The sequence below is a fragment of the Oncorhynchus masou genome, chromosome 9, assembly GCF_036934945.1.
Source record: "Oncorhynchus masou masou isolate Uvic2021 chromosome 9, UVic_Omas_1.1, whole genome shotgun sequence".
NCBI classification, from domain to species: domain Eukaryota; kingdom Metazoa; phylum Chordata; class Actinopteri; order Salmoniformes; family Salmonidae; genus Oncorhynchus; species Oncorhynchus masou.
In genome coordinates this window covers 86,034,203-86,050,597 of record NC_088220.1, presented here as the reverse complement: position 1 = coordinate 86,050,597, position 16,395 = coordinate 86,034,203, and the positions used below count along the sequence as shown (strand labels likewise).

The 16,395-nt window shown below is 47.6% G+C and overlaps 1 protein-coding gene across 1 annotated transcript in view; it reads right to left on the bottom strand.

Annotated features, from left to right (window-relative positions):
• The window catches only part of LOC135545120 (rho guanine nucleotide exchange factor TIAM1-like), a 154,524-nt gene that overhangs the window by 93,172 nt on the left and 44,957 nt on the right, over positions 1-16,395 (bottom strand). Inside the window, 6 exon segments of the mRNA XM_064972752.1 lie at positions 63-235; positions 3,869-4,106; positions 4,489-4,710; positions 8,355-8,709; positions 12,206-12,834; positions 13,033-13,145. Coding sequence (XP_064828824.1) covers positions 63-235; positions 3,869-4,106; positions 4,489-4,710; positions 8,355-8,709; positions 12,206-12,825 — 1,608 coding nt within the window. The 5' untranslated portion in view covers positions 12,826-12,834; positions 13,033-13,145.

Below are 16,395 nucleotides of genomic sequence, written 5' to 3'. Positions count from 1 at the left end.
ATGACCAAACAGTGTACATCTCACACACACACACACACACACACACACGGAGCTCCTCCTACCTGGAAGAGAAATGCATCCCCTAGACAGTTGCTGAGGCAGAAGACAAAGTCCTTCTTGGGGTGTTCAGGTACGGACTGTACGATACTGTTCTCAGCCCACGCCGCATGTTTAGGGACACTGTTGTGGTCGATCCCCGACCGTCCGTCCGTCTCGTAGAAGAACAGAGTGCATCCTGGGAGAAAACAGGAACAAGGTCGTTACTCACAACCATCAATCAATCAATCAATCAATCAAATCAAATGTATGTTCATAGCCATTTTTCCTATAAAGTGCAAAATGCAGTCAAACACAATAAAGTATCAATGAAAAAGGTTTAAGGTGATGTATATTTCTAGACAGTGATAGCTTTCTTCCTTCAAATATCTGACAGGGGGAAATGTCCCTGCAGAAAACAACAACAAATCAAATAAACAACAGCTTGTTTTATCGATTTAATTCTGCTCTCTAGTGGCCAGCGGTAAGAAGTGCCGGTCTGGATTCTCCAGGAGGGATCACACATAATCAGAATAATGATGTGAACCCCTAGAATGCTGATGGCCCCTAGAATAATGATGTAGCCCCTAGAATGCTGATGTGAAATGTGGCCCCTAGAATGCTGATGTGAACCCCTAGAATGCTGATGATGAGCCCCTAGAATGCTGATGTGAACCCCTAGAATGCTGATGCCACTAGAATAATGATGTGGCCCCTAGAATGCTAGAATAATGATGTAGCCCCTAGAATGCTGATGTGGCCCCTAGAATGCTGATGTGGCCCCTAGAATAATGATGTGCTAGAATGCTGATGTGGCCCCTAGAATGCTGATGTGGCCCCTAGAATAATGAAGCCCCTAGAATGCTGATGTGAACCCCTAGAATGCTGATGTGGCCCCTAGAATAATGATGACCCCTAGAATGCTGATGTGAACCCCTAGAATGCTGATGTGGCCACTAGAATAATGATGTGGCCCCTAGAATGCTGATGTGAACCCCTAGAATAATGATGTAGCCCCTAGAATAATGATGTAGCCCCTAGAATGCTGATGTGAACCCCTAGAATGCTGATGTTGAACCCCTAGAATGCTGATGTGAACCCCTAGAATGCGGATGTGACCCCTAGAATGCTGAAGTGACCCCTAGAATGCTGAAGTGGCCCCTAGAATGCTGACCCCTAGAATGCTGAAGTGTATAATAATGACCCCTAGAATGCTGATGTGAACCCCTAGAATGCTGATGTGAACCCCTAGAATGAACCCCGGATGTGAACCCCTAGCCCCTAGAATAATGATGTAGCCCCTAGAATGCTGAATGTGAACCCCTGGAATGCTGATGTGAACCCCTAGAATGCTGATGTGAACCCCTAGAATGCTGATGTGAACCCCTAGAATGCTGATGTGAACCCCTAGAATGCTGATGTGAACCCCTAGAATGCTGAAGTGGCCCCTAGAATGCTGAAGTGGCCCCTAGAATGCTGATGTGACCCAGTCAAGTGGTATTAAAGGCCTACTCTGTGATATTTAGGTTAATGATGTGACCCAGTCAAGTGGTATTAAAGGCCTACTCTGTGATATTTAGGTTAATGATGTGACCCAGTCAAGTGGTATTAAAGGCCCACTCTGTGATATTTAGGTTAATGATGTGGCCCAGTCAAGTGGTTTTAAAAGGCCTACTCTGTGATATTTAGGTTGTCTCTCAAATGGCACCATATTCCTATCTAGTGCACTACTTTTGGCTAGGGCCTTGGTCAAGAGTAGTGCACTATATAGAGAATAGGGTGTAATTTGGGATGCAGACAGACAACACGTATCACCAGGACATCTACACAGCCATGAATAAATCACATACAAATCACATCTACAGTTGAAGTGGACATTTACACACACCTTAGCCAAATACATTTAAACTCAGTTTCACACAATTTCCTGACATTTAATCCTAGTAAAAATTCCCTGTCTTAGGTCAGTTAGGGTCACCACTTTATTTTAAGAATGTGAAATGTCAGAATAATAGTAGAGAGAATGATTTATTTCAGCTTTTATTTATTTCATCACATTCCCCAGTGGGTCAGAAGTTTACATACACTCAATTAGTATTTTGTAGCATTGCCTTTACATTGTTTAACTTGGGTCAAACATTTTGGGTAGCCTTCCACAAGCTTCCCACAATATGTTGGGTGAATTTTGGCCCATTCCTCTTCACAGAGCTGGTGTAACTGAGTCAGGTTTGTAGGCCTCCTTGCTCCCACACGCTTTTTCAGTTCTGCCCACACATTTTCTATAGGATTGAGGTCAGGGCTTTGTGATGACCACTCCAATACCTTGACTTTGTTGTCCTTAAGCCATTTTGCCACTCCTACCTCATGATGCCATCTATTTTGTGAAGTGCACCAGTCCCTCCTGCAGCAAAGCACCCTCATAAAATGATACTGCCACCCCCGTGCTTCGCGGTTGGAATGCTGATCTTCGGCTTGCAAGCCTCCCCCTTTTTCCTCCAAACATAACGATGGTCATTATGGCCAAACAGTTCTATTTTTGTTACATCAAACCAAAGGACATTTCTCCAAAAAGTACAATCTTTGTCTTCATGTGCAGTTGCAAACCGTAGTCTGCCTTTTTTATGGTGGTTTTGGAGCATTGACTTCTTCCTTGCTGAACGACCTTTCAGGTTATGTTGATATGGGACTCGTTCTACTGTGGATATAGATACTTTTGTACCTGTTTCCTCCAGCATCTTCACAAGGTCCTTTGCTGTTGTTCTGGGATTTGCACTTTTCTCACCAAAGTACGTTCATCTCTAGAAGACAGAACGCGTCTCCTTCCTGAGCGGTATGACGGCTGTGTGGTCCCATGGTGTTTATACTTGCGTACTATTGTTTGTACATATGAACATGGTACCTTTTGGCATTTGAAAATTGCTCCCAAGGATGAACCAGACTTGTGGAGGTCTACAATTTATTGTGGAGGTCTTGATTTTCCCATGATGTCAAGCAAAGAGGCACTGAGTTTGAAGGTAGGCCTTGAAATACATCCACAGGTACACCTCCAATTGACTCAAATGGTGTCAATTAGCCTATCAGAAGCTCCCAAAGCCATGACATAACTTTCATGAATTTTCCAAGCTGTTCAAAGGCACAGTCAACTTAGTGTATGTAAACTTCTGACCCACTGGAATTGCGATACAGTGAATTATAAGTGAAATAATCTGTCTGTAAACAATTGTTGGAAAAATGACTTGTGTCAATGCACAAAGTAGATGTCCTAACCGACTCGCCAAAACTATAGTTTGTTAACAATAAATTTGTGGAGTGGTTGAAAAACGAGTTTTAATGACTCCAACCTAAGTGTATGTAAACTCCCGACTTCAACTGTACCTCTTCAGGGGAACTGTCATAAATCACATAGGGTTGTATTGAGTACAGTGCTGTAAATAGCTCTTCAGGGGAACTTTTGTAGCAGTAACATTTGTAGCAGTAGCTGTAATGTGTATAGAGCCAGTAGATAGTTAGATAGCAGTGTGTACAGTATATACTGTAGGGTAGGTACCTTTGAGGCAGACCCAGTAGCTGTAATGTGTATAGATACAGTAGATAGCTAGATAGCAGTGTGTATAGATACAGTAGATAGTTAGATAGCAGTGTGTATAGATACAGTAGATAGTTAGATAGCAGTGTGTATAGATACAGTAGATAGCAGTGTGTATAGAGCCAGTAGATAGTTAGATAGCAGTGTATATAGATACAGTAGATAGTTAGATAGCAGTGTGTATAGATACAGTAGATAGTTAGATAGCAGTGTGTATAGATACAGCATATACTGTAGGGTAGGTACCTTTGAGGCAGACCCAGTAGCTCTTCCACTTCCTCCTGGTGGCCGACTCCACCTTCTTGCTTTTCTTGTGAACCAGGAAGTTCTTGACGGCCAGCCGGCCTGCCTTCCGCACGGTTCCATGGACGACGCCGTGCAGGGGATCTGATTGGTAGGCTGAACTCATGGTGCTCTGCTCGTCACTCAGGGCTGACCCCGCCTCCTCCAGACTCTCTGTCTGACATGAGCTCATCTCCAACTCCTAATCATAACATTACATTCAAATCAATAAAGCTTTATTGTTCCCATACTGCAATTTGTTTGCAGCTTAAAATACATAGACAGACAAAGGACTGAAAACAGTAAACCCCCCTGAGAGCCTGGTCCCTCTCTAGGTTTCTTCCTCGGTTCTGGCCTTTTTAGGGAGCTTTCCCTAGCCACTGTACTTCTCCATCTACATCGCTTGCCGTTTGGGGGTTTTAGACTGGGTTTGTGTATCAGCTGATGTAAAAAGGGCTTTAAAAATCTATTTGATTTGAAACACACATAGCAGATGATGATTGTGATCGTGTGTGTGTGTGTGTGTGTGTGTGTGTGTGTGTGTGTGTGTGTGTGTGTGTGTGTGAACCAGAACCGCCACCCACCTGTCTGAAGTTCTCGTAGACCCCCTGAACTCCCTCACTGGCTCCTCCCCCACTGCTGCTTCCGCTGTCACTGCCAGCGAACAGGCTCCGCCCCGCCGCCGAGCACACGGAGAAGGACATAGACATGGTCTTATAGCGCCGGGACTGATGCTCCGCCCCCGAAGCCGTCACCCCGTCTATGCCACTGTCCTCGTACTCACTGCCCTCTCCAGCAGTCACATCCTGGAAACACACAGGTACAGTCACACAGGTGAGACACACACACACACACACGACACAGGTAGAGGTGAGACACACACACACACACACGACACAGGTCAAGACACACCCACACGACACAGGTAGAGATGAAACACACACACACACACACGACACAGGTAGAGACACACACACGACACAGGTAGAGGCACACCCACACACACAGGTAGAGATGAGACACACACACGACACAGGTAGAGACACACACATCCACACACCCACACCCACACACACACACACACACCAGAGGTAGGAGGTGAGACACACACAGTCTATGGACACTTGTTGCATTCTATTGGTCTCCAGACATGTGGTCAGACTGACAGAAAACCAAGCTTCAGTCCTGTCACACCAGCAGTCCTTGACCTTGAGTAGAGTCCATACCGTCTCTGCAGATGTGGAGGTGGCAACCCTGCCCTCAAAAAATACTGATCCTACCCTGGCCTACCTTAGCCTAGTCTACAGACGGGTCTTTCTAGAAACTAGGGTACCAGTGGTGCCCTTAACAAATCCTGATCCTACCCTGGCCAAACTTAGCCTAGTCTACAGACGGGTCTTTCTAGAAACTAGGGTACCAGTGGTGCCCTTAACAAATCCTGATCCTACCCTGGCCAACCTTAGTTTCTAGAAAGACCAGTCTGTAGACTAGGCTAAGGTTGGCCAGGGTAGGATCAGGATTTTTTAAGGGCACCACTGGTACCCTAGTTTCTAGAAAGACCCGTCTGTAGACTAGGCTAAGGTACCAGTGGTGCCCTTAACAAATCCTCCACTCTAATTGGTTTGTTTTTCATGTGGAGTGGAATCACATTCACAGCGACTCCGGAAATGACTAAAATCAGTATCATATTAGTGTTATACCATGGCATTCTTGAATCCTCATTTCTGATTGGCTTAAACGGCATTCTAGAGTCTGCATTATCTCCCTATAACGCATGGTACATCAACACGGTACATCAGCACGGTAGAATTCAATGGCTACAGTTCATTTTTATGTTTTATGTTTGAGCTGCTTTTGAAAGCAAAAGTCGAATTGAAAACATTATTGGCATTGTTGAATTAGATTTTCATAATAGCAAGCTACAGGACTGATGGTTTGGTTAGCTAAACTAGCAAGACTGTTTGGTTAACACAGCCACTAACTGTAGCCATCTAGGAAACTCGCTTCATCAGTGGATGTTACACACATTTCTACCTGCATTATCGATCATAGCGTGTTGCTGGAAAAACGTACACTACCGTTCAAAAGTTTATAACACCACTACATATCTACAATTCAAAATGTATAACAACAATGTATACAACAATATTACAATGTACACTACCGTTCAAAAGTTTGGGGTCACTTAGAAATGTCCTTGTTTTTGAAAGAAAAGCTATTTTTTTGCTCGGACACCCATGCATACCCCACAAGACATGCCACAAGAGGTCTCTTCACAGTCCTCAAGTCCAGAACAGACTATGGGAGGCGCACAGTACTACATAGAGCCATGCCTACATGGAACTCTATTCCGCAGTACCACATAGAGCCATGACTACATGGAACTCTATTCCGCAGTACTACATAGAGCCATGACTACATGGAACTCTATTCCACAGTACCACATAGAGCCATGACTACATGGAAGAGTACTACATAGAGCCATGACTACATGGAACTCTATTCCACAGTACTACATAGAGCCATGCCTACATGGAACTCTATTCCACAGTACTACATAGAGCCATGACTAGATGGAACTCTATTCCACAAAACACATGCTTACAAAACACACAACATACGCACTATACACATGGATGTTCTGGTATAGATATGTTGTAGTAGCGTAGACACCTGAGGGCAAACACTTAATATGTTGTGAAATATGTTATGAATGTATTAATGTTTTTTTTTATGTATAACTGCCTTAATTTTGCTGGACCCTGGGAAGGGTAGCTGCTGTCTTGACAGGAACTAATGGGGATCCATAATAAACCCCAGTGAGAGTAGCTGCTGTCTTGACAGGAACTAATGGGGATCCATAATAAACCCCAGGAAGAGTAGCTGCTACCTTGGCAGGAACTAATGGGGATCCATAATAAACCCCAGGCAGAGTAGCTGCTGCCTTGGCAGGAACTAACGGGGATCCATAATAAACCCCAGGAAGAGTAGCTGCTGCCTTGGCAGGAACTAATGGGGATCCATAATAAACCCCAGGAAGAGTAGCTGCTGCCTTGGCAGGAACTAATGGGGATCCATAATAAACCCCAGGAAGAGTAGCTGCTGTCTTGACAGGAACTAATGGGGATCCATAATAAACCCCAGGAAGAGTAGCTGCTGTCTTGACAGGAACTAATGGGGATCCATAATAAACCCCAGGAAGAGTAGCTGCTGCCTCGGCAGGAACTAATAGGGATCCATAATAAACCCCAGGAAGAGTAGCTGCTGCCTTGGCAGGAACTAACGGGGATCCATAATAAACCCCAGGAAGAGTAGCTGCTGCCTTTGCAGGAACTAATGGGGATCCATAATAAACCCCAGGAAGAGTAGCTGCTGCCTTGGCAGGAACTAATGGGGATCCCATGTGGTCATCCTGTCTGGGTTGGCGCCCCCCCTTGGGTTGTGCCATGGCGGAGATCTGGGCTATACTGCTGGTAAGTTGGTGGTTGAAGATATCCCTCTAGTGGTGTGGGGGCTGTGCTTTGGCAAAGTAGGTGGGGTTATATCCTTCCTGTTTGGCCCTGTCCGGGGGTGTCCTCGGATGGGGCCACAGTGTCTCCTGAACTTCCGTCTCATTCTCCAGTATTTATGCTGCAGTAGTTTATGTGTCAGGGGGCTGGGGTCAGTTTGTTATATCTGGAGTACTTCTCCTGTCCAATTCGGTGTCCTGTGTGCGTTCTCTAATTCTCTCCTTCTCTCTCTCTTTCTCTCTCTCGGAGGACCTGAGCCCTAGAACCATGCCCCAGGACTACCTGACATGATGACTCCTTGCTGTCCCCAGTCCACCTGGCCGTGCTGCTGCTCCAGTTTCAACTGTTCTGCCTTATTATTATTCAACCATGCTGGTCATTTATGAACATTTGAACATCTTGGCCATGTTCTGTTATAATCTCTACCCGGCACAGCCAGAAGAGGACTGGCCACCCCACATAGCCTGGTTCCTTTCTAGGTTGCTTCCTAGGTTTTGGCCTTTCTAGGGAGTTTTTCCTAACCACTGTGCTTCTACACCTGCATTGCTTGCTGTTTGGGGTTTTAGGCTGGGTTTCTGTACAGCACTTTGAGATATCAGCTGATGTACGAAGGGCTATATAAATAAATTTGATTTGATTTGATCCCTAATAAAAACAAATGAACACATTTCTAGCAGCAAAATGTGTAAATTATAGCCGTGGTATTAAAAGGGAGAATAAACCAGGGGCTCTCTGGAACACATTGTAACTCCGTGGAAGGTCCTCCAGGGTGTCGTGGAACACACCTTCCACGTGGTTCTGTAGTTTCCATAGAACACACAGCCCCTCGTTAATTATCCCTTACGGATGCTATCAGTGTGGTCTATGATATGCAATCGGTGTGTATCCTATGACTAAAAAAACAAACATGGAGTCAGTGTAACGACACTGTGACATCCTACCTGTATGGTCTGTGCCCTGCGACCCTGCATAGTGGAGCCGGTGGCAGCCCGGGGATTGGTTAGCCCCTCAGACAGGCAGTGTGAGCGTCGGCAGGGCAGAGTATACGCCCCGTACGGGTTCCCATCCTCCTCCTCCTCCGGAGACACCATCTCATCACCCTCCCGGGCGGAGAGGTTAGCGTCATGGTGCCACTTAGCGTAGCGTCCAGCGGGTCGGCGGGTCGGGGTCTTCTGACCCCCGTAGAGCTGGTCCAGGGAGTTGGCCCGGCCTGCTGCGTCCAGACTCTCCAGACCCCCAGGGGCCACGAGCCCTAGCAGGCCGTCACAATCAGGGAGGTCTTCTACCTCCTCTGTGCTGAAAAGAGACGGAAATTGAATGGATTTGAACCGACAACCCTCCAGTTGGCCGCTTCTCTACACTTACATGTTAGTCATCCAGAGTGTGTAGTGGAAATTTCCTGTATTTACCAAATCATGAGAGCAAAACACACACAAGTCAGAGTTATCATAAAGTCCATCTTTAATTATATGAGCTCCATCACAACCCTGTGACTCTCAGATCAATTCAGTGTCTATCAATGAATTCTCTGAGAGTCCTTACACATTGCAACTGAGATCCTTTATAGCAAAGACACACATAGCCAGACAGCATTGGCTATAAATTATCATTCAGCTTTGTCTCCTAAACTATTTTCTTACCTCGCTCTCAGGACCATAAAACAACACTTATATGAACAGGCATCTATCAAATACACCCCTGCTGGACAAGATCACAGAGACACAGGGACTGGCACACAGACATTGTGGAGCCAAGAAATAATTGGTTTAAAAGATACGTTTTCATATGAAGACAAGCTTGACCCCTCCCCTCTCTGCGGCCCAAGTTACTGACCCCATGACAGAGAACAGATAACTGCAACCGGCCACCACTATAGTACAACAAAATGAGGTTTTCCTGGCTGAGGTCTGACTTCTCTAACCTGGTGAGGTGTTCCTGGCTGAGGTCGGACTTCTCTAACCTGGTGAGGTGTTCCTGGCTGAGGCCTGACTTCTCTAACCTGGTGAGGTGTTCCTGGCTGAGGCCTGACTTCTCTAACCTGGTGAGGTGTTCTGAGGTCTGACTTCTCTAACCTGGTGAGGTGTTCCTGGCTGAGGCCTGACTTCTCTAACCTGGTGAGGTGTTCCTGGCTGAGGTCTGACTTCTCTAACCTGGTGAGGTGTTCCTGGCTGAGGTCTGACTTCTCTAACCTGGTGAGGTGTTCCTGGCTGAGGTCTGCCTTCTCTAACCTGGTGAGGTGTTCCTGGCTGAGGTCTGACTTCTCTAACCTGGTGAGGTTTTCCAGGCTGAGGTCTGACTTCTCTAACCTGGTGAGGTGTTCCTGGCTGAGGTCTGACTTCTCTAACCTGGTGAGGTGTTCCTGGCTGAGGTCTGACTTCTCTAACCTGGTGAGGTGTTCCTGGTGAGGTGCTGAGGTCTGACTTATCTAACCTGGTGAGGTGTTCTGAGGTCTGACTTCTCTAACCTGGTGAGGTGTTCTGAGGTCTGACTTCTCTAACCTGGTGAGGTGTTCCTGGCTGAGGTCTGACTTCTCTAACCTGGTGAGGTGTTCCTGGCTGAGGTCTGACTTCTCTAACCTGGTGAGGTGTTCCTGGCTGAGGCCTGACTTCTCTAACCTGGTGAGGTGTTCTGAGGTCTGACTTCTCTAACCTGGTGAGGTGTTCTGAGGTCTGACTTCTCTAACCTGGTGAGGTGTTCCTGGCTGAGGCCTGACTTCTCTAACCTGGTGAGGTGTTCTGAGGCCTGACTTCTCTAACCTGGTGAGGTGTTCCTCTGAGGTCTGACTTCTCTAACCTGGTGAGGTGTTCTGAGGTCTGACTACTCTAACCTGGTGAGGTGTTCTGAGGTCTGACTTCTCTAACCTGGTGAGGTGTTCTGAGGCCTGACTTCTCTAACCTGGTGAGGTGTTCCCAGCTGAGGTCTGACTTCTCTAACCTGGTGAGGTGTTAACCCTGTGTTCCCAGCTGAGGTCTGACTTCTCTAACCTGGTGAGGTGTTCTGAGGCCTGACTTCTCTAACCTGGTGAGGTGTTCTGAGGCCTGACTTCTCTAACCTGGTGAGGTGTTCTGAGGTCTGACTTCTCTAACCTGGTGAGGTGTTCCTGGCTGAGGTCTGACTTCTCTAACCTGGTGAGGTGTTCTGAGGCCTGACTTCTCTAACCTGGTGAGGTGTTCTGAGGCCTGACTTCTCTAACCTGGTGAGGTGTTCCTGGCTGAGGTCTGACTTCTCTAACCTGGTGAGGTGTTCCCAGCTGGTCTGACTTCTCTAACCTGGTGAGGTGTTCAAGGCTGAGGTCTGACTTCTCTAACCTGGTGAGGTTTTCCAGGCTGAGGTCTGACTTCTCTAACCTGGTGAGGTGTTCTAACCTGGCTGAGGCCTGACTTCTCTAACCTGGTGAGGTGTTCTGAGGCCTGACTTCTCTAACCTGGTGAGGTGTTCTGAGGCCTGACTTCTCTAACCTGGTGAGGTGTTCTGAGGCCTGACTTCTCTAACCTGGTGAGGTGTTCCTGGCTGAGGTCTGACTTCTCTAACCTGGTGAGGTGTTCCTGGCTGAGGTCTGACTTCTCTAACCTGGTGAGGTGTTCCTGGCTGAGGCCTGACTTCTCTAACCTGGTGAGGTGTTCTGAGGCCTGACTTCTCTAACCTGGTGAGGTGTTCTGAGGTCTGACTTCTCTAACCTGGTGAGGTGTTCCTGGCTGAGGCCTGACTTCTCTAACCTGGTGAGGTGTTCCTGGCTGAGGCCTGACTTCTCTAACCTGGTGAGGTGTTCCTGGCTGAGGCCTGACTTCTCTAACCTGGTGAGGTGTTCCTGACTTCTCTAACCTGGTGAGGTGTTCTGAGGCCTGACTTCTCTAACCTGGTGAGGTGTTCCTGGCTGAGGTCTGACTTCTCTAACCTGGTGAGGTGTTCCTGGCTGAGGCCTGACTTCTCTAACCTGGTGAGGTGTTCTGAGGCCTGACTTCTCTAACCTGGTGAGGTGTTCTGAGGCCTGACTTCTCTAACCTGGTGAGGTGTTCTGAGGCCTGACTTCTCTAACCTGGTGAGGTGTTCCTGGCTGAGGCCTGACTTCTCTAACCTGGTGAGGTGTTCTGAGGTCTGACTTCTCTAACCTGGTGAGTGTTCTGACTTCTCTAACCTGGTGAGGTGTTCTGACTGACTTCTCTAACCTGGTGAGGTGTTCTGAGGTCTGACTTCTCTAACCTGGTGAGGTGTTCCTGGCTGAGGCCTGACTTCTCTAACCTGGTGAGGTGTTCTGAGGCCTGACTTCTCTAACCTGGTGAGGTGTTCCTGGCTGAGGCCTGACTTCTCTAACCTGGTGAGGTGTTCTGAGGTCTGACTTCTCTAACCTGGTGAGGTGTTCTGAGGTCTGACTTCTCTAACCTGGTGAGGTGTTCTGAGGTCTGACTTCTCTAACCTGGTGAGGTGTTCTGAGGTCTGACTTGCTAACCAGGTGAGTTGTTCTGAGGTCTGACTTCTCTAACCTGGTGAGGTGTTCCTGGCTGAGGTCTGACTTCTCTAACCTGGTGAGGTGTTCTGAGGTCTGACTTCTCTAACCTGGTGAGGTGTTCTGAGGTCTGACTTCTCTAACCTGGTGAGGTGTTCTGAGGTCTGACTTCTCTAACCTGGTGAGGTGTTCTGAGGTCTGACTTCTCTAACCTGGTGAGGTGTTCTGAGGTCTGACTTCTCTAACCTGGTGAGGTGTTCTGAGGCCTGACTTCTCTAACCTGGTGAGGTGTTCTGAGGCCTGACTTCTCTAACCTGGTGAGGTGTTCTGAGGCCTGACTTCTCTAACCTGGTGAGGTGTTCCTGGCTGAGGTCTGACAGACTTAAGTCCAGACTGTCGTCTTCTCTCCACATGTCGGCTGATTTGGATCTCTTCTTCTTGAAGCTGACCACCTCTCGGGGTTCCCTAGGTCCGTCTCTAGTCTTCTGAAGGTAGGTCGCCTCCCCTGTGTTACTGTATAGGCCCAGTCCTCTGTCCTGTAGACCCTGGGGTTCGTGGGGTCTAGTCCCAGATGACTCTGCGTCTTGATGGAGTGTTACAGATGGGTTGTCTAGGTGGGTATGGCAGGAGACGGGCCGGAGGTTCATGGCCACGCGGTCCACCCAGATCGGAGAGGAGTAGTCTGACAGGACATTGGTCTGGTTGAAGGGCTCCAGGGCGTGATCTACTAAGGACTGTGGGATACTAGGGGTGCTGCTGGAACGCGTGGAGGTCTCAGAGTTTCGGTGATCTACTTTGCCTTGCGAGGCGTGACAGTCACGGGAGCGGCAGGTGGAACCAGAACTGGACTGGGACTGATGGTGCTTGTTGGAGACGCGGAGAGATCGAGACATGTGCTTACGGGACAGGTGGCCATGTTGGGTGCCGTAGAAGGCGTGATCGCCGTTCTGGCTCTCCACGTTGCCCATGGTTACAGTCTACATCAGAAAAGACAGGTAACTACACGGATAAACAACTCATGATGTTACAGAGATATGTGTCAAAACCCCAACATTTTAACGATTGACAATTCACTAAGTAAAACACACGATGCCCTGCCGACAATAACATAACCGACATCCGTATCATACATGTAATCTTGCTAAGAACTTCGTATCATATATCAGTTAACCAACCTGAAGTCTGGCGTTGACATCACTGGCATGTTGAGTTCCAACCGTCAGGCTGTCTATCCAATCAGAGAGAGAGAGAGAATGGTCCTGATGCCGCTGATATGCACTCAAAAGATCTGGGAGGGGAGAGAAAACAGAAACCCTGGTCAGTCATCGCTGCAAAAAAGAACAAAACTTACAATAGTCTTTCTGAAGGAACATGAACTTTAACAAGAGGAGGGACTCTGCCTGCTGGGAATCAATTGCAGACATTTTGTGGTTAAAGTTGAACATATTTAATTACCCAATCAGTGACTGGGACCACACAGAAATGGGGGTTGTGAGAATAATGAACAATGATCAGCTAACAGTTTTACTACGACCACACGCCTGTATTAAGCTAGCAAGCTGGTTTTACTGGGCTATGTTCAAGTGTGGTTGCCACTAGTTACAACAAGACCTAATAAACTGTAGGAAAAGTCACAAACACTTCTGATTGGACCACACACACACACAACACACACCCCACAGCAAAGAAAAATAAAATACCATAGCCTACAACATTAGTTCTTTAAACAGGGATGCTCTGTTAGTGAGTGTTCAGATTTCCCTCGTTGACAAGAATCCGATTGAAGTTGTGAATATCAATCTGTACTCTATCAGAACAATGTTTAATAGTTTAATGTCGGGGCTCCCGAGTGGCACAGCGGTCTAAGGACAGTGCTAGAGGCGTCACTACAGACCCTGGTTCGATTCCAGGCTGTATCACAACCGGTCGTGAGTGGGAGTCCCATAGGGCGGCCGCACAATTGACCCAGCGTTGTCCGGGTTAGAGGAGGGTTTGGCCAGTGTAGGCCGTCATTGTAAATAAGAATTTGTTCTTAACTGGCTTTCCTAGGTTAAATAAAATTAAAAAAATGGCCGACTACAGTAAGACAATAGGAGATGATGCGGACCACAGGAAAAGGAGGACCGAGCCACGCCCCCATTCTCATCGACGGGGCCGTAGTGGAGCAGGTTGAGAGCTTCAAGTTCCTTGGTGTCCGCATCACCAACAAACTATCATGGTCCAAACACACCAAGACAGTCGTGAAGAGGGCACGACAACACCTATTCCCCCTCAGGAGACTACAAAGATTTGGCATAGGTCCTCAGTCAAACTAGAGTAGGAGGAGTGAGGAAGGGGAGGAGAAAGAGGAGTGAGGAAGGGGAGGAGAAAGAGGAGGAGGAGGAAGGGGAGGAGAAAGGGGAGGAGTGAGAAAGGGGAGGAGTGAGAAAGGGGAGGAGTGAGAAAGGGGAGGAGTGAGAAAGGGGAGGAGAAAAAGGAGGAGGAGGAGTGAGGAAGGGAAGGAGAAAGAGGAGTGAGGAAGGGAAGGAGAAAGAGGAGTGAGGAAGGGAAGGAGAAAGAGGAGTGATGAAGGGAATGAGAAAGAGGAGTCATGAAGGGGAGGAGAAAGAGGAGGAGTGAGAAAGGGGAGGAGAAAGAGGAGGAGTGAGAAAGGGGAGGAGAAAGAGGAGGAGTGAGAAAGGGGAGGAGAAAGAGGAGGAGTGAGAAAGGGGAGGAGAAAGAGGAGGAGTGAGAAAGGGGAGGAGAGAAGGAGGAGGAGGAGGAGTGAGGAAGGGCAAGAGAGAGGAGGAGGAGAAAGAAGAGGAGGAGAAAGAAGAGGAGGAGAAAGAGGAGGAGTGAGGAAGGGAGGAGAAAGAGGAGGAGGAGGAAGGGGAGGAGAAAGAGGAGGAGTGAGGAAGGGAGGAGAAAGAGGAGGAGTGAGGAAGGGGAGGAGAAAGAGGAGGAGTGAGGAAGGGGAGGAGGAGGAAGGAAGGGGAGGAGTGAGGAGGATGGGGGAGGGGGCTCACACCATCTCGATGTTGCACATTTGGGATACAGTAGTCTTTCCCCACAGTAGATCTCCTGAAGGAGTCCATTAGCCACACTATTCTGATATTCTGTCTCTCCTGAAGGTACTAGTCCATTAGCCACACTATTCTGATGGTCTGTCTCTCCTGAAGGTACTAGTCCATTCGCCACACTATTCTGATGGTCTGTCTCTCCTAAAGGTATAGTCCATTCGCCACACTATTCTGATGGTCTGTCTCTCCTAAAGGTACTAGTCCATTCGCCACACTATTCAGATGGTCTGTCTCTCCTGAAGGTACTAGTCCATTAGCCACACTATTCTGATGGTCTGTCTCTCCTAAAGGTACTAGTCCATTCGCCACACTATTCTGATGGTCTGTCTCTCCTAAAGGTACTAGTCCATTCGCCACACTATTCTGATATTCTGTCTCTCCTAAAGGTACTAGTCCATTCGCCACACTATTCTGATGGTCTGTCTCTCCTAAAGGTACTAGTCCATTCGCCACACTATTCTGATGGTCTGTCTCTCCTGAAGGTACGAGTCCATTCGCCACACTATTCTGATGGTCTGTCTCTCCTGAAGGTACTAGTCCATTAGCCACACTATTCTGATGGTCTGTCTCTCCTAAAGGTACTAGTCCATTAGCCACACTATTCTGATGGTCTGTCTCTCCTAAAGGTACTAGTCCATTAGCCACACTATTCTGATGGTCTGTCTCTCCTAAAGGTACTAGTCCATTAGCCACACTATTCTGATGGTCTGTCTCTCCTAAAGGTACTAGTCCATTAGCCACACTATTCTGATGGTCTGTCTCTCCTAAAGGTACTAGTCCATTAGCCACACTATTCTGATGGTCTGTCTCTCCTGAAGGTACTAGTCCATTCGCCACACTATTCTGATTCCTGAAGGTACTAGATTAGCCACACTATTCTGTCTCTCCTAAAGGTACTAGTCCATTCGCCACACTATTCTGATGGTCTGTCTCTCCTAAAGGTACTAGTCCATTCGCCACACTATTCTGATGGTCTGTCTCTCCTAAAGGTACTAGTCCATTCGCCACACTATTCTGATGGTCTGTCTCTCCTGAAGGTACTAGTCCATTCGCCACACTATTCTGATGGTCTGTCTCTCCTAAAGGTACTAGTCCATTCGCCACACTATTCAGATGGTCTGTCTCTCCTGAAGGTACTAGTCCATTCGCCACACTATTCTGATGGTCTGTCTCTCCTAAAGGTACTAGTCCATTCGCCACACTATTCTGATGGTCTGTCTCTCCTGAAGGTACTAGTCCATTCGCCACACTATTCTGATGGTCTGTCTCTCCTAAAGGTACTAGTCCATTCGCCACACTACAGATGGTCTGTCTCTCCTGAAGGTACTAGTCCTCGCCACACTATTCTGATGGTCTGTCTCTCCTGAAGGTACTAGTCCATTCCACACTATTCTGATGGTCTGTCTCTCCCTAGTCCATTAGCCACACTATTCTGATGGTCTGTCTCTCCTAAAGGTACTAGTCCATTCACTATTCTGA